The sequence below is a fragment of the Octodon degus genome, unplaced genomic scaffold (assembly GCF_000260255.1).
Source record: "Octodon degus isolate 3935 unplaced genomic scaffold, OctDeg1.0 scaffold00079, whole genome shotgun sequence".
Lineage (NCBI taxonomy): Eukaryota > Metazoa > Chordata > Mammalia > Rodentia > Octodontidae > Octodon > Octodon degus.
The window spans coordinates 7,675,176-7,698,070 of NW_004524655.1; the positions used below are offsets into that span (position 1 = coordinate 7,675,176).

Here is a 22,895-nt window from a genome sequence, read left to right on the forward strand (position 1 = left end):
CTCTGTTGGGAGCGCCCCTTTCAGACCGTCCTCAGCCTGTAGCCTGCTGGTCTGCTCTGGCACCAGATGTGAGAGCTGCAGCTCCAGCTGAGCTGTAGGATTGTCGCCAAGTGGTGTGGCATAGTTAGCTGGCACGCACTTTCAGATCCTCACAGTCCTTAGTCCTCTTAGTCACTAACAAACAGGCCCCATCCGGCTACCTCCAAATGGCTCATGGGCTCCAGAGCCCCAGTTAATAATAGTGCACACCCACTGAGTCCCAGAATTGTACCGTAGCATCTAGAGACACAAGAAACAACAGTGCAGCCAGATTACCAAGTAAATCAGCTGCGCCCCTGAGCCTGTCCAGAAGGCTACTCCCTGGTGCACTGTGCCCAAAGCCCACTGCTGTGGTCCAGCCAGGTCACGGGGTTCTAGGTGGGTTGGGTGGCTCTCTGCATCTCAGGTCATGCTGAGTCGCTTTGTGCTAAATCTCTAATGAAAGCAACTGGCAAACTTTCAGAGTCAGAGACTAGAGGAAGGCATGTTACTAAAATTAGGTAAGAGGCCTTGGGGTAGAGTGAAAGACTCAACAGGGCCAGCTTCCTGTGCCTCTGCCTCTCCCCCTGCAGGACATGAAGCATGCCACTCTGCCTTCCTCCTCAACTTAACCAGATCATTCTGAGCATTAAATAAAATACACATTGAAAGCGCCAAATGCAGGGTCGGCAGGCACTGTTATAGTCTGTGTGTGATTGGGGAGAGTACAGCCTGGAAGCTGAGGGCATGTGTGGGCTGCTGAAGGCAGGAGCGCTTTGCCTTAGCCTGCAGGAAGTAAGTGCGTGCTCCAGAGGTCTGTGCATGACACCCACTAGCTATGTATCGTGATGCATTGGTATGTGTCAGTCTACCTGTATGCATTTCATATGTACACACAAAAATGTATAGAAATTTGTAGATTTGAAGACTGTATAGTACATTGAAAAATAATGCAGGGAGTACTGGGCACTGATCTTGACCGTGCTGAAATCCTTTGGAAGGTACTTCCTTCTACTTTCTCCGTTAGGTGGCAGTCACAGAAGGCATTCATGGAGTATTGGGGGGGGCAGATAATGTATGTGTGTATAAATCAGACCTCGTTTGGAGCTTGTAACAAGTTACAGAGAAAACCTTTGAGTCACCAAATATATATATTTGGTATCTTTGTCACTTTTCCCATGAGAGCTCTTTTAAAGGAATTTGTAGGTTTGAGGCTGTCAAATATGCAAACCCATCCTGCACTGCACACTGCCAGCTTGGTCCAAGTCCTACAGCACCTGGTCTAGCAGGGCCTGTCTTGGGAACCCAGGGAAGGACGCTGCAGAGAAACTAAGGCACTTCGTGCTTTTGCCCTTGCTGACTCTACCTCAGTCTACATTTCCTAAGACCAAAGATTGTTTTGGCTTTGTGTTTTCCCCTCCATATTCATTGACAGTTCAGGAGTTAGAGGGTTTGTTTTTTAATGATACCAATTCTTAAAGTGGTAAGTTAAAATATATTTTAGAAGGTTGGAAATATAAATCAGTCTAAAAGAGAAAAACAAAGATACCAATACCATCAATCTCATATACCCACTATAGGCACTCTTAATATTTACTTTCTCATCTGATGTTTTTTGAAGTGTTTTGTTTTTTACAGTGCTAGAAATTAAACCCAGGGCCTTGCCCACTGGGTTTTGATTTTTTTTTTCCTTTTATATATTTGGTGCAAGGTCTCACTACATAGCTCGGACTAGCAGTGATTCTCCTGTTTCAGCCTCCCCAGCCCTGAGATTACAGGCGTGTGCCACGTATGCCTGGACTCGGTGGCTGGCTCAGTGCCCCCTGGGTGGGGCCAGCATGACATGTGGTACCAAGGATTGAACCCAGGTCCTTATGCTTGCCTGAGCTATCTCGGCAGCCCACATTGGTTTTTTTGTTTTGTTTTTTAATAGTTACATGGTTTTTTTGTTTGTTTTTGGGTTTTTGTTTTCTTTCCCTGAAACAGGGTCTCACTATGAAGTTCAGGCTGGCCTTAAAATCACTGTGCAGCACAGGCTGGCCTCAGACTTGCAATGATTCTCCTGCTTCAGTCTCCCAAGTGCTGGGATTACAGATGTCCATCACAACACCTAGCTAGCTAGGTAGCTTTTTTAAAAAGAAAGAAACCAGATGTGGTAATGCACACCCATAATCCCAGTGCACAGGAAGGCTGAGGCCAGAAAATGGCATTTTCAAGCTCAGTCTGGACAACTGAGTTGCTTAACTGTCTCAAAAAATGTTTAAAAGGACTGAAAATGTAGTCCAGTGTAAAGGCCCTGGGTTCAATTCATAGAACTGAGAAGAAGAAATAAAGAACAGGAAATAAAAAATTATATTCCTTTGTGTGTGTGTGTGTGTGTATGTGTGTGTGTGTGTGTGTGTGTGCCGGGGATTGAACTCAGAACCTTGTGCTTGCCAGGCAGGTGCTTAAACCACTGAGCTATCTCTCCAGCCCAATAATTATATTCTTTGTGTACTTTCGTACCCTGTTGTTGTTTTTTCTTTTTTCTTTTTCCTTATGTGGTATTTCCCTGTGTGCTGCTAAATAGTCTGCAAAAGGCTGATTTATTTAGTGGCTCTGTCTGTCATAAGGATTCGTCCTCATTTATTTTACTGATTTCTTTCTGTTGGACCTTTGGGTTGTTTCCACTATTTTATTACAAATAATCATGAACATCCACATGCCTAAATTATTGTGTGAATTCTGTTATTTCCATGGAATAGCATTTTATAAGTGGAATTACTGGGTCATAGGGTGGGAACTGTTTAAAATATTTCCAGAATGTTTCCCAGAAAAGGTAGAATAATTACCATTGTGATTAGTGGGACAGAAGTTACCAGTCATTGCCTCTGGTGATCACCAACTGAGGAAAGGAAGTAATGAGAAGGAAGTAGGTTTCCCCTGGACTTGCGTTTCCCGCAGACCATTGGGTACCTGCATGGGTGCCTGCACCTCGGGTTCTCACTGAGGCCAGGCTATGAAAGGAAGCCCCACCATGGAGGCTAGGGTAACCTGTGTCTCCCATAAGCAGCTCTGAGGCTAACTGTGACACTTACGGGGATTTGTGTGATCTGTCCCCCAGGGTTCTGAATGGAATGCATCCAATCTGGAGGAGCTGCAGGGCTCAGGGTGAGTCTGCACCCCTTGTCTTTCCCTGGTCTTCTGGGCAGCTCAGGAGCCTTTGCTCCACCAGCCATGGAGGCTGAGACCTTGGGCTGCCTGCCTCTGCCCATGCTCTAAAGTGGCCAGAGGGGCTGATTTGCATATTTATACAGATGTGCTTTAAAATGCCACATTCTGAATCCATGGGTTTTAGATTTTGGTGGAGTCATGTGATTGTGTGTGGCAGGGAGAAGCTTTCTGAATCATACTCACATGGTATAAGATGGTCTGGATGTGACGAGGCTCCGAGCTCCCTCCCACCACCTCACTGCCCTGCAAAGTCATTGAGAATCCCAGCACGGATGCACATCTCTGTTGGCCATTTGGCCAGTCAGCAACCCTGAAAACTGAACCGTTCCTGGTCCTTTCTGAGCTTGTATCTGGACCTGGTGGGAATCTTGCAACTAAATAAGGTTAGCCAGGAACATATGCCTGTTTCTGAGAAATGCTCAGCAGCAGAAGTAAAAGATGTTTAAACCTAGACTTTCAAGAAGTGTCTAGACTGTTTTTTTGTTTTTTGTTTTTTTTTAAACAACATAGCCACAAAAATCTCTATTCTGTGGGTCTGACATGATGGCATTCTTGAATTACTACATTTGAAAACCAAGACTAAGCAAATCTTAAAATATATCTTTGGAACTACTGGTTAAGAAGTGGTCAACAGAGTATTCAGATGTGGGGTGAGGCGCTGCGCTTCCTTTTGTTGGGAGGAAGCAGGTGGTTTTTATTTTTATTCTTTTTAGTAGGTGATTTTTAAAGGTATTTTTAAAAAATATTTTATAAGTATTCACTTATATTCACTCTTGTAACTGTGAGATATTTTCTAATTCCTAAAGTTATTTTGGTCTTCCACAAGTAAAAAAATACTGTTTAAGTATACTGAACTACAGAACCTGAATTAGCAGGCTCGTTCAAATATTTATTTATATCTTGCCTTTGTTCTCAAAAAAAAAAAAAAAGGGGCAGTTCCCAAGAATAAGTGATAATGGGTATATTCTGATTTTACCTGTGTGAGTACAGATTTCTTTGTTGTTAAACCTCTGTGTACTCTTTTGTTTTTTCTCTTTTGCAATACTAGCAACTTGACCTAGAAAGTGCTGAGCTATATCCACAGCTTTTTTTTTTTTTTTTTTTTTTTTAGACAGGAATTCACTAAATTGCCCCAGGCTAGCCTTGAACTTGAGCTCTTCGTGTGTCAGCCTTCCATGAGCTGGGATTACAGACTTGTGCCACATGCGTGGCTAATTCTCTATACTATTAGTGGTTGTAAATTTGAAAGTTTAAGAATTTAGAAATATATTTATGTAACATCTTTATTTCCTTAGAAATGCTTATAACTAAATTCTCTTTTTTTAAATAATATTTTTTAAGTAAGAGGGTTTTTTGGTATAAATAGAATATACTCTCATGTGAAGGAAATTAAAAACTATTAAAGGAAAAGAAAATCCCACTAGAAATGTATTCTATTCATGTACATTATTTTTTTCTGTCAGATTTTGTTACTTTTAACTTCTAGTTCTTCATTTTGAGTCTGCATTTTTTTTTTTCTTTTTCATTGCAGGGTTGACTACATTTTAAATGTCACCAGAGAAATAGACAATTTCTTTCCTGGCTTGTTTGCATATCACAACATCCGAGTTTATGATGAAGAGACCACAGATCTTCTTGCCCACTGGAACGAAGCATATCATTTCATAAACAAAGCAAAGTAAGTGGGCAAGGAAGCTGATCCAGCAAAGACACTGACCAGCAGCCTGGCTGGGCAGAATGAGAGGCAGTACCCCAACATAGAAGTTGGCTTCCAAGAGTCTCTGAGGTCTGGGGATCCCGGGCCCCACAGGAGAACAGATGTTGGTTATCTGTGACCTGAGAGCTCATTCTCTCCCACCTACCTTCAATGTGACATTGAGCCCAGATTTTGTCATCAGCTCTGTTTGCAGGCAAGGATCTAATACCAAGAGACACTGAGGAACTTTCTCTGTGGGGAGTTGTAGGGCCAAGGGAGACCCCAAAGAGGAGCTTTCTCTTAGCACAGCATTCCTGCTCCTGTGCACCTAAATCAGGACAGAGCACCAGTGGGGGTCAGCCCACTATCACTGAGCCCGTCAGTGGTCTCAATCATCCTTTGTCTCCTGTAGATCAACTATCTTATTGAAATCCTGTAGACCAAGAGATAACCCTTTAAATGCTACCAAGAGAAGCACCCTCTTCCTTTGTACACCTCTAGGTCAAAGCCACATGATATATTCTTACCAAAATCTCTTCTTGGCCTCTGGCTTTCCTAGGGGATTTATTCAGGGCTCCCTGATGGAGATTTGGGGTGGGGTGCAGCAATTTGGGGAGAAAATTAAAACCTCAAGTATAGGAGCCTGGTCCCTGCTTTTACCTGGTGGGACAGCCTTCCAGACCAATACAGTTTGCTGGATGCAGCTTAGGGTTCCCTTCTGTGCACTGTTTCTGAAGTCATGGCACCTGGCCAGTACTACCTCCTCTAAGGTAGCAAATCAGCCCATCCCCACCACCACCACCACACACACACTTTTTGTTGTGGCTGAGACAGCGCTGCTGCCATTCTGACTCTTGATCCTGAGCCCTGCTCCACAAGAGCAACTCGGTGTTCCTAGGGCTGTGTAGTTTTGCTTCACGGACCCTGTTTTCTACTGTACCTTATTCAGTGTCTCCATCTGCTATAGCAGCTGAGCAGCTTGTTGCAGAAATCTCTTTAGTTACCCAGTTGCTACCCAAGAAAGGGTTGCAGGTGACCCAGCCTCTTTAGTGACTGAGAAGATTCCAACTTTGTCCCTGAAAACAGCCCCAAGCCTTTTGAAGTCAGCCTGGAAAGCTGGGTTAGGCCAGGGAAGATTTATCTTGATTTCCCATTGTTTGCCAATTGATTTCACAGCCAAGTTATTTCCTTTAGAGGATGCATGGAATCTGCTTCATAAACATTAAGACACAGGAGGATTTCAGCCAGGAGATAACTCTGGGGCTTAAAAAAGTATCAGTTGGTAAAGCTTGAACACTGAAGTTACTAAAGATTAGTAATCCTTTTCCCCCTTAAACTACTCCCACCCTGCAGGAGGAATCATTCCAAGTGCCTGGTCCATTGCAAGATGGGTGTCAGCCGATCTGCGTCCACAGTCATAGCTTATGCGATGAAGGAATTTGGCTGGCCCCTGGAAAAAGCATATAACTATGTGAAGCAGAAGCGTAGCATCACACGACCCAATGCAGGCTTTATGAGGCAGCTGTCTGAGTATGAAGGCATCTTGGATGCAAGGTGGGTGCCTGCCTGGAGAGGCAGGTTGGCAGACTCAGCTCTGGAGGAGTCCTGTGGCCAAGCCTGCCAGGCGCCTGTAACATTCCAGCCTGTTCCTGTTGGCCCTGGCAGCAGCTTCTGCAGCTAAAAGCCTTTCTTTGTGGGGGGAGCTGGTTTGAGAAAAATAACCATTGTTTGGGTTTTGATGAGTGGTTTCCAGGAGGGATCCGTTTTGATTCTGTTGGCACACACATAAAGCTTGTTTTGCTACCAGAGGAAAAAGTGCCTAACTCTTTATCCAAGGCCTGACCTGGTGTGTGGTGTGGATATGTGCAGATCCCATTTCCTGAGCACCTGCTCTGTGCCAAGCCTGGACCACAGGCTTCGTGGTGGGGCAGGCCAAGGAATAGCAGAGGCCATCAGGCAGATTCACCATAGAGAAGCTGGGAAAGCACCTGAGCTGTAGTTCCCTCTTCCAAGTAAAGAATTCACTCCCACCCAAGGGTCAGATGCTACAAGCCCTATGGAAGACAGAATGGTAATCCCTCAGGAAAGTAGAGTGGCCAGCATTTCCACTTCAGTTTATGTCTGAAAGAGTTGAGACATCCTTTATGTGATGCATTTGTATACCCCGATCAATTGTGACACATACATACATACACACATACATCAGAATGTTTTTCTGCCTTAAAAAGAAAGGAAATTTTAGCTGAGCATGATGACACGTGCCTGTAGTCCCCACTCTGCGAAGACTGAGACAGTGTTCTTTGAACCCAGAAGCTGCAGGCCATCCTGGGTAACAGGGACAAGCCCTCCTTTTTCTTGTCTTACATGGTAAAAAGTGAGACCCCTGTCTCCTTTAAAAAAAAACAAAAGAAGTTCTGCTGGAAACAAAAGTGCTCAGTAAAATTATCTATTAACAAAATAAATACTGTGGAACTTCATTTATAGATATAGTAGATTCAGAGAGAAAGAAACTATGATTGCCAGGAGCTGGAAGGGAGAGTTAGTGTTCGATGGGTACACAGGTTTTTTGTTTTGTTTTGGTTTTTTTGTGGTGGAACCGGGGATTGAACTCAGACCCTTGTGCTTGCCAGGGAAGCACTTATTCCACTGAGCCATCTCCCTGGCTCCCCGGTACACAGTTTTTTAGTTTTGCAAAATTAATTGCAGAGCTAGGTATCATAGTGCATACGTGTAATCCTAGCACCCTGGGAGGCAGAGGCAGGAGAAGTCCATCCTGGACAACTTAGTGAGATGATAAGACTGTCTCAAAGGGCTGGCCAGATAGCTCAGTAGACTAAGATAGAACGGGGACTGGAGTTCGATCCCTGGTGTGCTGTGATGGCACACACCTGTAATCTCAGTGCTTGGGAGGCTGAAAACAGGAGGATCACTATGAATCCGATCTGTGTAGCGAGACCCTGTAGGCCCTCTACTAAATACATAAAAAAGACTGTCTCAAAATAAAAAGGATAGAGTGTGTAACTCAGTGCTAAAATCCTAGATTCAATCCCTGTTACTGGGGGAAAGTTATGGAGCCACATTTCCACAATAGTTGCACCGCATTTTGTATGTATTTAATGTTGCTGAGATGTGTATACTTAAAAGTGATCAAGATAGCAAGAATAATATGTGCATTTAACCACAATGAAAAAATAAATCAACACCCAACAAATAGGGCTGTTTTGAGATTTGCATAAGAACAGACAATTTACCTTCATAGATTCTTTGCCGCCTAGGCCCTAGTAAGTAGTCAGTAAATACAGCTAGGATCACATAACTCCCACCCCGAAAAGGTCTGCAAAGTCCAGCGCTCCTCTTTTTAAAAGGTGAATAGAGAATTAAGGCGGAGAGGTTCACATTTCCCATACTGCACAGCAGGCATGTCAGCCCTGTTAGCGGGGGGCACTCCAGGAGGGCAACCCCAAGGTTATCCCACTCAGGGCCCACTGGTGGGGCTCCCTTGCTGATGCCACACAGGTCCCCACTGCAACACAGTACTGCAGATGCTCTGAGAAGCCTATAGCTCAGCATGCTCTCTCCTACCTCCCTCTTGCCCTCCATTCAGCCTGTAGGGAAGGGAGGCCTACTTTGGAAATTTCTAACACAAGTTGGAGGAAAGCCAGAAGCTAAGTCCTCCAGTTTCTTGGCCAAGTTTGGGAAAGCAAGAATGCCCTGGCAGCATTGAAAGGGTCCAGAGAACAGCCCTGGATATCTCTGGACTCCTTCACTGTCACTCAGAGAGTGACTGGACAGATCCCAGGCAGGACTGGAAGAGGGGGCCAGCATGCATCCTGCTCTCTCCTTTAGCCTGTCAGGCACTTGCTGCCCTCAGTCTAACCAGAGTTCTCAGGGCCAGGTTCATAGCAGCACAGCATTGTCACAGCCCAATATGGAGAATTGTCACATGGAGCACGTAGTAAATGATTATGAGTTCCTTTGCACCAAGAAAGAGTAACACATCCCTAATTAACACTGCTTGTACACTTCCCTTGTCTTAAGCCTCACATCTACCCTCACTTCTACCAGTTACTCTTACTCTGATGTTCAGGGTGTAGCTTTAGTTACCTTACTTCATGCTTAACATTCTTTTTTTTTTTTCTCTCTTCTCTGCCTCTTCTCCCATTTTCCTGTCTTTAATTTTTCTTATATTTTAAAAATATATTATAAAGGTAGGTGTGCTAGAACACATCTGTACTTCCCTGAGGGGGGGAGGCTGGGAAGATAGCTCAGTAGAATAAGTGTTTGCTTGGTAAGCGCAAGGTCCTGAGTACCACAAAAAAAAAATTCTCCTGGGAGGCTGATACAGGAGGATCATAAGTTGGAATCCATCCTGGACAGATTTTAAAAAGGGCTGGGGATATAGCTTAGTGAGAAGACCCTGGGTTCAATCCTCTATGTTGAAAATAATAGTATAGGGTCGGCAAGATAGCTCAGCAAACTAAGTGCCTACTTTGGACTTTGATCCCTGGCACCTTGTGCTGTGCTGGCCCTACCCCTGGGTTTGCTGAGCCAGCCACCTGTGGCACACATCTGTAATCCTAGCACTGGGTAGGCTGAAAACAGGAGGATCGGTACAAGTCCGATCTGCATAGTAAGATCCCATACCAAATACAGACAGGAACTAAATAAAGAATAGTAAAGGGGGGGGGCTGGTGAGATGGCTCAGAGGTCTAAAGCACCTGCTTAGAACAAGCTTAGCAAAGTACAGGGACTGCGGTTCAATCCCCCAGCACCACATGCCAGCCAGCCCTGCCCCCTGGTGGGCTGAGCTGGCCACACACACATAAATAAATATAAATAAAAAAAATTTAAAAAAAAAAAAAAAAGAATAGTAAAGGGACTGGGTATAATTCAGCAATAGAGCCACTACCTACCATGGATGAAGTCCTAAGTTCATGCCTCAAAACTGAAAAAAAAAAAAGAAAGAAAGAAAGAAAGAAAGAAAGAAATAAAGAAAGAAAGAAAGAAAAAGAATTTAAAGCTGATCTGTTGCCTCTTACATCTAAAGAAATATTTAGGGGCTGGGGCGATAGCTCAGTAGAATAAGTGCTTGCCAGCACAAGGGCCTAAGTTCAGTCCCCGGTTCTGCAAAAAAAAAAAAATACACACACACACACATACTTTGGGGAGCTTTCCCAAAAATACTCATATGTGTTACATGCTTACAGAATTATACTAATATATATAGACCTTTCCACATACTCTGCTTTGTGTGTATGTGTAAGACAGGGTCCCACTGTGTAGTTTTAGCTTTGAACTCAACATGTAGCAAAGGTAGGCCTCAAACCCATGGTAATCCCCCTGCTTCAGCCTCCCAAGTGCTGGGATTATAGGTGTGCGCCACCATGCCTAGCACGCTTTCTGCTTTGGTCCTCCTAATTTCCCTGTGGGATAGGCAGGAGAGGGTCACTAGTGTAAGATGGCACATGGAAAAACCGAGGGAGGCGCATCAGTAATGTAACGAAGTTCACACAGTGTGATGGGGCCATATTGAGATTCAGATGACAAATCAAGGCTTCGTGCATATCTACAGTGTTGTCACCACATGATTAAAAGAAGTCCCATAAGGCTTTCCTAGCTGTGCATGGTGGTCGGTATACATGGTAATCCTTACACTCTAGGAGGCTGAGACAAGAGGACCACAAGTTTGAACCCAGGCCCAGGGAGATGGCTCAGTAGAATAAGCGCTTGCAAGTTTGAACCCAGCGGAAGCAAAACAGCAAGACTCTGTCTTAAAATTTTAAAAAATAGGTAAAGAAAGGGCTGGGGATGTAGCCTACTGTGAAACTAATGAGTTCAGCCCCTAGTACTGGAAAAAAAAGTCACATAAGATTTTTTCCCCCCACATACAGTTTCTTATGCAAGCCTTGACTTAGGGCCCTAGTATTGCATTTCCTCTCATCCACGTGTGCTTGCAAACAAGTGAACTGAGAGTCCCAGAGCCTGCCCTGGCTCCTGCCTGTCTGAGCTGTCCCTTGCTTGCTCTTCCCTACCCCAGCCTCTTGCTGGGACCCTCTGCTGCTGTCCTTCTTTGCTCACTTCCTCTGTCTTTGTCCCCACAGTAAACAGCGGCACAACAAACTCTGGCGCCAGCAAACGGAAAGCAACCTCCAGCCACCTGTGGAGGATACTGCGGAGCCCAGTGGCTTCTTGCCAGAGACCCTGGACAGCACCCCAGCAGACAGCAGGCTGCCTGGCTTAGATGATACTGCCCAACCTGGACTCCCAGGAAGCCCTACCCCAGGAGGGTCCACTCTCCCTTGCTGCTTCCGGAGACTCTCAGACCCCCTCCTCTCTTCTTCTGACTATGACACTGGCAGCCTGGTCCACCTGGAGGACCTGGAGAGGGATGCTCTGGTGGAGGATGTGACCCAGCCAGCAGAGGTACTCAGGCCAGCCAGGCGAGCCCAGGAAGGTACTGCACTCTGTGAGAAGGATGTAAAGAAGAGACTCGAGTTTGGGAGCCCCAGAGCCCACAGCAGCTCCTCCCCCCAGGTGGAGGAGATGGACAGAGAAGAGGGCCCAAGATCAGGGAGGCTGGCACGATCCCCAAGCCAGCCTGACAGAAGCCCACTCAACCAGGAGAACCTCAACAACAACAACAGCAAGAGAAGCTGCCCAGATGACTTTGAGGTAGGTCTGGCTCCATGTCATCACCTCTCCAGCCCCCCAGGCCTTCCTGCAGAGGGGCTGCATGGGCTGGGCAGGTCTGTAGAGAGTAAACCAAACCCTTTGTGCTGTCTCCACCCACACTCTCACTCCTTTCTGATGTAATACTTCCAACTCCCTTTATTTTTCCTTAATGGGTAAAACATGTAACTCCTGACTTCAGCCTGCATCAGTATGTTTCAGCTTACCCCACCCACTTCTCACCTGAGACAACTTTCCAACAAATCTCAGAGGCAGCATTGTGTTCCCAGGTACTCTAATATGGACACAGTACCATGACCACCCTTTAAAAAGAAGCAGTAGCCAGGTATGGTGGTGCACACCTATAGTCCCAGCATTTGATGGAGGCAGGTAGATTGCCATGAGTTCAGGGACAGCACGGGCTACATAATCAAGTTCCAAGCCAGCCTCCACTACATAGACCCTGTCTCCAAAAAAAAAAGTTGCTCTTTTCAGTCTTACCAAGTATCTAGTCTTCCAACTTCTAGTCATCTCTGTAACTGCTATACTTGGTGAACAGTGTGCAGCAAGTTTAAGGTCAGCCTTGTGCTTATTCAGAAAAATCTCATTGCTGCCCCATCTCCCAGTGTCACCAACAGGAAGTGGCCTGGGAGCAGGGGCTGGTTGTGTGCTGGGCAGCCTGGCCTCAGCCCTTGCTGCTCCCCATGGCCCGGGGTTAGGGACTTCTTGTCGTCTTGGCCTCTTCTGCCCACCACACAGGCCAACTGAGTTGTTCAAGTGAGAGCGCAGGGGACACTGGCAGGACGCTCGAGTGGAACCGCCTGTAGCGTCCATGGAGTTACAGTGCAAGCAAAACTGGGAAGCTCATTCACCGACCACAAGTCATGGGATGTATTTCTTCCACACCAGATGGCATTACGGGTTTCCCCACTACTTGACACTTCCCTCAGAGAGCTTATATTACTTAAGACAGTGATGTAAACTGCTTCAAGAGAAGGGCCGGTAAGATAGCAGACTAAGCACCTGCTTAAGCAAGTGCAGGGATCAAGGTTCAAAACCCAGCACCACATGTCGCACCAGTCCTGCCCCCAGGTGTACTGAGCCTGAGACTGGGCATGGTAGTGCATGCCTGTAATCCCAGCACTGGTGAGGTTGAGACAGGAGGATCACTATGAGCCCAAGCTGCATAGTCAGACCCTGTGCCAAATATGTTAAAAGAGAAAGGAAAAAAAAAAAACAACCTGCTTCAAGAGGACAGTGATGCAGGTTGGTTAGTGCAAAGCTGCATGAGTGAGTCACTGGATGGTGACCAGGTGAGGGGCTTGGACAGCGGGGGAAGCTAGGTCTCAGGTGGGCTTTTCCCTCTAGAATTAGACTAATTGCATTACCTCATCAGGAGATGAAGACCTAAAGACTTCCATTTCAGAACCATAGTGTGCCAGACTTGCTGGGGGTGTCATTGTGTGTCCGCCCCCCCCCCACATGCAGTTTTGGGAGGCGATGAGGGCAAATACAGGAGGCTATAATGAAGAGGACAAAGGTGGTGAGCCTTCTGTGCATTAACCTGTGACAGGAGCTGGTGAGGGCAGGACAAAGAAGCAGCAGCGAAAAGGGCTGAGGAGAGTGTTGTGGGCTGAGGGCAGCAGGTTCCGGGCCCCTGAGGACAGAGAGACCTTGGCATGGGAGCAATGGGAGCTGGGCACCACACGATGGAGGGGCAGGCTTGAAAGGTGCCATTGGAGAGGTGGCTAGAATGTGAGTTCTCGACGTGTGCTGGCAGGGCTGTGTGCCTTTTCTGAGGCACTGGGCAGCCTGGAAGGCTTTGAGACTGATGAGGTGAGAACACAGACCATGAGCCTGAGATGACTGGGACACAGTCAGAGCGAGGAGCGGAATGCGCTGCTCGGGAGCATGGGGATGCGATCCCTGTGCTCCTCCTGCCCTACTCCACCCCATTTTGCGTGGGCCCTTCACACTCACTTCAGTGTCTGTGTGCTCTTCTCCCTCCACATGGGCAGCACTTGCCTGTTTCAAAGATGGACATCCCTCCACAGAGCTCCCTTCCGTAGAGATTCAAGTGCACACATAGCCCTCTTCACCAGCACGCTCATCTCCTGGTCCGGGGGACCGAACCCAGAGCCTTCATGCTGAACTGCATCTCTAGCCCTTTTAGTTTTGTTTTGATAGTTATTGGAAGTTGTTTGTTGTTTTTTGAGTCAGGGTCTCCCTCTACAGTGTTGGCTGGCCTTGACCTCAAGGTGATCTTCCTGCCTGAGCCTCACTGAGATCACAGTTCTAGCTCTTTTGTTGTTGTTCATTGTGTTTTGCTGTTGCTTTTCTGTACAAGTGGTTTGAACCCAAGGCCTCTGCACTGTTCTACATCCCCAGCCCTCTATTTTTTATTTTGAGACATGTTCTCACTAAGTTGTTAAGTTGCACAGGCTGATGTTGAACTTTCCATTACCTTTTCTCAGCCTCCCAGAAGTGCTGAGACTGTGGGCACTTCTTACGTAGCTTTCTGCCCTGCTTCCACCAGGGGGCACTAGGTATCCCCTGGAGGTTGGGTGGTGTCTTGTCCTCAGATGGAGAGCCTGCTTCAGGCGACGCCACTCCTTGATTTTCTGAATTGTGCTCTCAGAGTCTCACTGTGCTAGATTTCTTTAACTTGGGTTTTAGAAGGAAACATGAAGGACTTTGGTTAAAACTTCAGAAAAATTTCTACATCAAGAATTCTTGGGGCTGAGGAGATGGCTCAGTGGAATAAGTGCTTCCCTGGCAAGTGCAAGGGCCTCAGTTCAATCCCTGGTTCCACAAAAAAAAAAGAAGAATTCTTAGCATTCCCATGATTAGACAAGACTAAACTCTGACTGCAGAACCCAGAAGCTGGTGCCAGTGTTCCTGACTGAGAGAAGATCTACTGGAAGACTCCTCTTGAACCACTATACACCCACCTAAACCTGCCACCCACCCACCGCCTCCCCTGTAGTCACCAACACAGGGTGATATTAATCCCTGTGCTCAGGGAAGGGGGTGCTACTCAGGCTCCACTGGGGGCTAAAGGCATCATTCTACGGTCACACAACGGACAGTGTGCAGTTATCTCCCCTTGCCTACCCTTGATAGCCTCACTTCCGTCATACTCCATCTGTCAGTTGCCTGGCAAGGCCTGATGGCTGCCCTGCCTCACAGAAGGCCAGGGGTGTAGAGACACATGTCTCATCCACTCAGAGTCCTGGTGATCAGAAGGCGGGGATTTCCTCAGGAAGCAAGGGAGGCATTTCTACCAGTGTAAGCACTTCTGACCCTCTGGTCCAGGCCTCTAGGCACCTGTGTTTAGGCCCCTGTTGGACCCTTCCAGAAAACCGTTTTGTCCTTTGTCACCTCTTTTGTGGAGACAACAGCTGGGTGATGGCTCAGGAGCCATGCTGTATTCGTGCTGGACAGGAGGGGCTCAGTTCCCAGCTGTGGGTACTCCAGAGCAAGGCCCTATTTCTGTGCTTCTGTGACAGGAATATGCTCATTTCCTTCTCCTTGTGCTGTGACCTCTAGGGGTGACCTTGCTTTCCCGATGAGACCACAGCCTAGAACAGGGTCACCCAGCACAGGTAGCAGAGGTACGTTGACAAGGGTGGTCCTGGGACCCCTGCCCTGACCATTCTGGCCTTGTAAGCAGAGGTTCCCAGGACTTGGCTTCTGGGAAATCTGGTGCAGTATTTCTCAGGCCTCTAACCACCCTGTATTGTTTAGGTGAGTTCTGGCAGCTCATTTTTTCAGCATAGGAAAGCACTTATACCCAGTTCCACACCCTGCTCATTCCTTGGCTCCCCCGCCCCCATCATTTTCATCCTTGGCTCATGATTATATTGTCTCCCTGTGTTCTTGTCCCCTTCCAGCATGATGCCATGTTTGGGATCCTCACCAAAGTCAAGCCTTCCTACAAGTCCTGTGCCGATTGCATGTACCCTGCAGCTGGCAGGGCTCCTGAGGCCTTCAGGGAGCAAAGTGAGGACCCTAGTGCTCCTGCCATCTGTACACAGCCCGCCTTCCTGCCCCACATCACATCTTCCTCTGTGGCCCACGTGTCTAGCAGGTCCCGAACTCTGGAGAAGCCAGTCTGTGGTGCAGTTGACTGTCCCCCACTGCCACCAGCAGCAGCTTCAAGGAGACCAGAGAACAGTGGCAGTGTGGCTGGGGCTATCCCTGAGGTACCACCTACCCTCCCAGAACTGTCCAGAGAGACCCCAAAAGTCCTACCTAAGTCCTTCCTGTTGAAGAATTCTCATTGTGACAAGAACTCTCCCAGCATGGAAGTAAAGGAAGACTCATTACCCAAGAAGGAGTTGAAGCCAGCTAAGGACCTGCGGCTTCTGTTCAGTAATGAGTCTGAGAAACCAACAACCAACAGCTACCTGATGCAGCACCAGGAGTCCATCATTCAGCTACAGAAGGCAGGTCTGGTCCGCAAGCACACCAAAGAGCTAGAGAAGCTGAAGAGCCTGCCCATGGACACAGTATCTGCCACCAGGGATGGTGCCGCCAGTAGGCTGGAAGATAGCATCCCCGAGGAGAGCCAGGAGTTGGCTGCACTCCAGGAGCCACAGCCCCTGGCTCTGCCTGGCCAGGCAGGGGGTGATGACAAATCAGAGGCCACCCCCCTGCCTTTGGAAGGAGCCTTGCTGAAGAGCCCCCCTCCGTTCCTGTCCCGCCTGGACCATACCAGTAACTTCTCCAAAGACTTCCTGAAGACCATCTGCTACACCCCCACCTCCTCCTCCATGAGCTCCAACCTGACACGGAGCTCTAGTAGCGACAGCATCCACAGTGTCCGGGGGAAGCCAGGGCTGGTGAAGCAGCGAACCCAGGAGATTGAGACCCGGCTCCGGCTGGCAGGCCTCACTGTCTCATCCCCACTCAAGCGCTCTCACTCTCTTGCCAAGCTGGGAAGCCTAAACTTCTCCACAGAAGACCTATCTAGCGAGGCTGACACAGCCACTACCGCCGACTCCCAGGATGCTCAATGCAGCAAATCTTCCTTGCAGGAACCCCAGGCCACCGCAAGGAACCCTGCTGCAACCTCCAAACCATCAGGGAAATCTGCCCCAGAAAACTTGAAAAGCCTCCTGAGGATGAGCAGAAGCTGACCCCCCCCCCCCTTTGCTTCACTGGACTTACATTTTCCTACAGTCTCTCCCTGAGTTTCCTTGTAGATTTGGATCCATCCTTTATACCTTGATTTGTCTTAAATAACCAAAGTCATCCAGGATTTCCTCCCTCTTGCCATAGGAGGAGGAGAAACAAAATTATTTTACAGCACAAGAAGAAAGGACAGGTACTAGTGTGTGGCCTGGGAGACCCAGGAATTTCAGTCAGTAGATACACACTCTGTTTTTAAGAAGAATCATGTATTTAAAAACACAAACAGATAGGCACATGCATCCAAAATACTCCATTCGCAACACACAGAAGAGTCATGGTGGTGACATTATCGCCACGGCCCATGTTTCATTTTGGCCCTCTTGGAAGAACTCTGGGATGGCAACATGAGTCCTACCTCTGTTCCTGCTATGCTTTTTGTTTTTAAATACAATAATGACCAAGGCTCATTCCAAGGAATAATGCTGTGTCAGAGTTTTTCAAAACAGGTGTTTGTTTGTTTTGTTAGTTAGAACCCCAAAAGGGTTCAGATGTTCATTCAGCTTGACTGCACCAAGCAGATCATTGCTAGGTAAAGTCAGCAGGGAGACAAATCCCGCCCTGTTGCTGAACTTGTGCTGCGCTAAGAGGCAGTTTCCTATTCAGTTCAAGTCTTCTGTCGTGTTTCTGTTGTGAGTGGGTGATCAGCACTAGGCTGGCACCTGGGTCAGACGAGGGGAATGTGTGTGAGGACAGTATATGGCTTTCCTGGTGATGCACACCAAAGTGTTGTGGAGCCGAGTCTCCTGCTGACTGGCTGACATTGTCTTAGTTGGGAACACTGGATCAGTAACTCTAGGATTGGACTGTCCTGCCAGAAGCCCTGACCCTCAGACTTACAGGTCTCATGTACTGTTATTTGGGAGACAAAGGGATATTAGGGCAAAATTCTCATGGGTCCTACTCCAAGAGCCACTTTGAGCAGCCTGTCTGAGCAGTGAGACTGAAAGTTTCACAGGTTTACAGCCATCCCTTGCTGTGGGGAAAGCACTGCTTCGCATTTCTGCAGCTCTCCCAGCAGCAGGGATGGAGTAGAGGATGCTGTAGCCCAAGCCTCAGCTTCACGATAGTATCTTGAAGAACCAGGTAAACTCAGGGTGGCTCACAGCTTGGGGCTTAAGTCCAGCAGTTCACCTGATGTCTGTCAGCAAGGTGAAGTGCTCAGATATTTTGAAGAAAGAGAAGCAGCTCTGGAGAAAGGCAAAAGGGCTTGGTTCAGGGCCCTGCAAACTGGTATATAGCCCTGTGGTCTAAGAATGGCTTTTACATTTTTGAAGGATTATAAAAAAATAATATGTAAGAGAGTTCATGCAGAGCCTTAGATACTTGCAGACAGGCCTTTTGTAGACCTTTGCTGCCTGTGTTCCTGCAGAAGGCAAATTGGAAGGCCTCCTGCATGTTGTGGATACCTTAGGCCAAACCTCTGCTCTCCCAAATCCAGGCTTTGCCAGCTCCCCCCACATACACTTCTCTTGTGCAGTGTGTGGGGAGCAGATGCTTGCCCCAGCTCCACCTCTGCTGGATCAGCCCTGGTAGCTCGGTAAACCAGAAAGCACTCCAGGGCCACCTGAGTTTGGAAAGCAGATGCAGAGGTTGCCATCTTCCATGGGCCAGAACTGGGCCCCCAAAACAGTGCTAGAGAACAGACAGACGGGCTTCGGGAAGAAAGCCGGTTCCTGTTTCAACTAATGCAGAGAGTTTGGGCAAACACTGTCTCCAAGAACTTTTTTTCTCCCTGGCTGGTTTTTTAAAAATACGTGTTACTTTATTTTATAGGAATTTGTTTTCCCTATAGTGTCAATTGAAATCACCTTACAAGGAGATTATCCACTTATTCCTGAAATCCTGTGGCGTTTCCCCACTCTTCCTCAGCCAACAAAAGCATAGTTTTAAAAAACTATCAAGTTCAATTATGCTTTGCCAAATTAGATTTCATGTAGACCAGTTTTTGTGTCAATGAAATCCTTTAAATGTAATGATAGGCTTTTGTTGATTTTTTAATACATCTATGTAGAAGGGTGCTATATTTTTTTAAACTTTAATTTTGAAAACTGTACTTTTTCTTGCCCAGTTAAGGAGAAAGGCAAGGAAGATTATGAATATAAGTGGGTCTTTGGCAAACCTACCCATTCTTTTTTAGCACAGCTAGTACATCAGCCAACATCCAGGCAGAGCAGGGCATTGGTCCCCATCAGCAGAACCAATGAAGCATTTGTGATTCATCGATGGTTCACACTGACAGGAAGGGATGGATATTGTTCTTGGAGACTCAGACTCACTGCATGTAAACAGACAGCAATTTCACAGTACTGGATTAGCAGAGCAAAAGCATCCTGCTACCCTAGGGGCTCTTTGGCACAAAGTCATACTGGTAATCAAAAAAAAGTTTGTTCCTTAAGATGTGCCACAATGTGGCTCATGCTTTGTATGTAACCTTAGGAAAATTTCAAACGTAAGTGGCACAAAAGAGGCAGCCAGAGAATGTAGATTGATGCTGTACAAGTCATTGATTTTGGCGACTGTCATCCTCATTGATGCCTTTGTTGATGAAGGAAAAAGGAACATTTTCTGATCTGCCCAACCCCTCTCTGTAGGCTGCTTTCACCCTTCTGCCTGCCTTTATTGAGATGGCATGCCAGAAGTTAGACCGAACTTTGCTACATCCTTGTCTTGCATTGATACAGAAGGTCATTTTATTAGGTTTTATTAAGCATAAGATCACAGAGGAAAGACCAGGTTGCCCTCTGACCAGAATCTTGACAGTGCCAATTTCCATTTCTTAAGCATTATTTCAGAGGTCTCTAGCAATGTCCCTGGTTGCACAAACTTTCTAAAAACGTGGTTTCTTTCTCTGTGCCCTCCCTGCCACCTTGTCCTCGGCCTGTGGAGCAGCCCACTGCAGGTGGCAGGCCTTCTCCACCGCACCCTGTTGCTCAGTAGCATGTTACTCACCAGGTTCACAGAGGGCTGCATTGTCCACACTCCACTCTTTTCCGCTTGCCCTACTCACTCCAGCTCAAAAGCATTCCAGTCAGTTTTGAAGCCCTTGCAGCACATCGTAGCCCAGAGGATGCTACAGAATGGGACTGGGCATGAATAGACCTTCAGGGCAATTGTATACAATACTTCTGCATCCTATCTCAGGGCCAAAGGCTGTGAACTCCCCAGGACTTTCTCCCCTGCAGGAGCAAATACTGCAGCATACTAAGGTCATATTAGGTAACTTGCCCCAAAGTACTTGAAGAGAAAGGAATTGTATTCTGTTAGCTGAAAATTCTTGGGTGTCAGAATTCAGCCCTGCTAGTTAGCTGGGCACCCCACACATAACCCTGAGGGCAACCACTTCACCTTTGGCTAGGGAGCTGTGTAGATCAGAAACTTGGTGACATCTGGACAGCACAAACTCAGTTCACTTATTCTGGTTCTACCCTCCAAGTTACTGCTATCAAGGCTAAATGAAGGTCATTGATTTGCCCCTGTGTGTAGCCACTTGCTTTGTTATTGTCTACTCCGCAGTTGAACAAGTCTACTATGCATATATATATATATATATATGCATATATATATATATATATTTGAATAAAATATACCATGTGATCATTTCTCTCATCCACACACCTGCCCTGCTGTGTCTCGAGCTACAAAGGCATCCCCTAGGTCCATCTGGAGGGATGCTGCCCAGTGCAGGCCCCAGGTCCATCTGAAGACACATGAGTGTCTGGTTCCTGTTTGACAGTCAGGCTGCAACTCCGTCCTTCAGCCCCTCTATGAACCTGATGTCTTTGGAACCAGACCGCCCAGCCTTTGCTGCCCTGACCCAGGGACTTGCTGCATGAAAAGATAGCTGCTCCCCCTCATTCCTACACTGTAATTATTGTTTTACAATTGAGTGCCTTAATAATAGTTTACAAATACTGTGTATTTATGCAAACTGTAAAATCCATCTTCAGTGATTGGGGACTTTGTCTTGTCCACAGTAGTTGTTCTTAGGGCTTGAGTTTGTCCTCAGACTTCTGTTGATTCTGCCATGCAGTTTGACCCTGTGCATCCACAGGCACTCCAGGGAGCCTCTGTACATAGCACTGGTTGTTCCTGCAGGCCAGGCTGCCATTGTCTGACACTGCATCCCTCGGTAGCCAGTGAAAACACGCGATTTGGTTTGCCATCCAGCTGGGAAGTGTTGTAACCCCGGGCCCTCTGAACCACACCCCCCTCCCTCCCCCATCACCATCACACGATTTGTATTCCTATTCAGTAGAGGCCGTCACTTACCACCTAGGCTATCCTATTTTCCGTCAGTGTCCTGAGCTCTTTTGCAACAAAATGTAGGTACAGATACTCCCCCAGCCCCAATTAGGAACTCCACCAGACAAGTTACTCTTTGGTTTCTTAGAAGCTGCAGGTGGGTTCCCATGTGTTGCGTTACAATGTCAATGATTTTTTAATTATTGTCTTCTTGATTTTTATATTATATATTTAAAAAGCAGTATCTTTTTGTACTGTGAATTTGCAGTAGAAGATGCATAATGCACTTTTTTTTTTTTACTTCTGTTGGTATGTATTGTATATAGTCTGTGTGCTTCTTGTGATGAAAATAAACTTTTTCTTTATAAATGCTCAATGACTGTAACTTTGTACAAGAAGAATCTGACTCTTTGGCCCTTTCCAAGGCAAATCTGATAAATATTGAGCACCTACTATGTGCTAAGCTCTAGGCTCAGAAGTCTGGGTGAGTTGGACCAAAGAAATAGGCAAACGAAGAATGTTACCTTTTGCAAGGGTGAGTCCTTTTCCTTCCTGATTTTGTGGGTGGTCATTTTGTACAACAAAAAAGTGTCCCCTACCACAGTAAGACCTGGACATTGGGTGGCTTCTCTTCTGGTCCAGGTAGCTGATGCAAAGCAAAGGATTTGGCTCTCCTGGAGGGCCAGCTACTCCTGTTGTACCTTGTGACCAAGAGGACTGGGGGCGCTCGAGTCTGCTCACAACAGCAGGAAGCGCAGGCCTCAGGAGTACAGCCCAGCCTCGTTTCATGCTCTTGTCCCACCAGGAAGCTTTTAGTACTGCTGTCCCTTGTGTTAGTGATGGGCAGCGAAACAGAAGAAAGATCCTTTCACCTTGTGGCTTCAGAGGTTCAGTCTGTCATAGGTTGGCCCAGTTACTTTTTCTTTCTGTAACCAGGAGCATGTCATGGAAGCTCATAGCAGAGGAAAACTTGCTCCGCTCAGGATAGCTGGGAAGAAGAGACAGGAAAGAGCTGAAGTCCCAGGATTCCCTCAAGGCCTCCCCTCTGGTGACCTAACTTCCTCCTGGGAGGTCCCACCTCCCAACAATACTGTCAGCAGGGACCAAGCTCTAAACTTAAGGGCTTGGGGACACTTGGTGACCCAGGAAACCAGGCTACCTTCATTTTAAAGTTCTGCCACCTGGGCCAGGGAGATGGCTCCGTGGAATAAGTGCTTCCCTGGCAAGCGCAAGAGCCTGAGTTCAATCCCCAGTTCCACCAAAAAAAAGTTCTGCCACCTTAGCTGACTGTGATGGTACTTACAAAACTTGATGGTATAGATACAATTCCAGTGCTCTGGGAAGCTGAGCCAGGATGAATGATTTAGGAAGGCTGTCTCAAAAAATACAAAAATAGGGTGGAAATGTAGCTAAGTGTAAAGATCCTAGATTCGGTCTCTAGAACTGGGGATGGTGGAGAGACAGGGTGAGCTGCTTTTCGCTCTTATTGCCTTTGGTATAGCACATCACTTCTCAGGTTCACTCAGGAGACCTTGAGTCATGTGGTCCCAACCCAACAGCCAGAGAGGCTGGACACATCCCTGGATGGGCACTGACTGCCTGACTGAAGAGCTGGAGCAGAACCACTGAGTTCTGCTGTCTGCAGGTCCGAAGAGTACTTCTCTCAGCTCATCTTGACTTTGTCTCTCCCCCAACTAGACTGAAGGACACTGATGTGTAAATCAGAATGTAAATTTAATGCCTTATAGCCATTACGATAGTCAAACTACCAGATGAGCAGTCTTGGACAAATACACATGTGAAGCCAATTTTGGGCTAGGAATTACTTATTAAGCATGAAATTAAAGCAGATTAGTAGGAT

General features: G+C 47.0%; 1 protein-coding gene across 3 annotated transcripts in view; it reads left to right on the forward strand.

Moving 5' to 3' along the window:
* Ssh1 (slingshot protein phosphatase 1) overlaps window positions 1–19,658 on the forward strand; it is a 72,169-nt gene extending 52,511 nt beyond the window's left edge. For all 3 annotated transcript variants that reach the window (XM_004636275.2, XM_023720928.1, XM_023720929.1), the window contains 5 exons: window positions 3,122–3,168; window positions 4,763–4,909; window positions 6,281–6,481; window positions 11,029–11,599; window positions 15,490–19,658. In XM_004636275.2, the coding sequence (XP_004636332.1) occupies window positions 3,122–3,168; window positions 4,763–4,909; window positions 6,281–6,481; window positions 11,029–11,599; window positions 15,490–16,737 (2,214 nt within the window). In that variant the 3' untranslated portion in view covers window positions 16,738–19,658. The remainder of the gene's footprint in view (window positions 1–3,121; window positions 3,169–4,762; window positions 4,910–6,280; window positions 6,482–11,028; window positions 11,600–15,489) is intronic.
* Window positions 19,659–22,895: the final 3,237 nt, after the last annotated feature.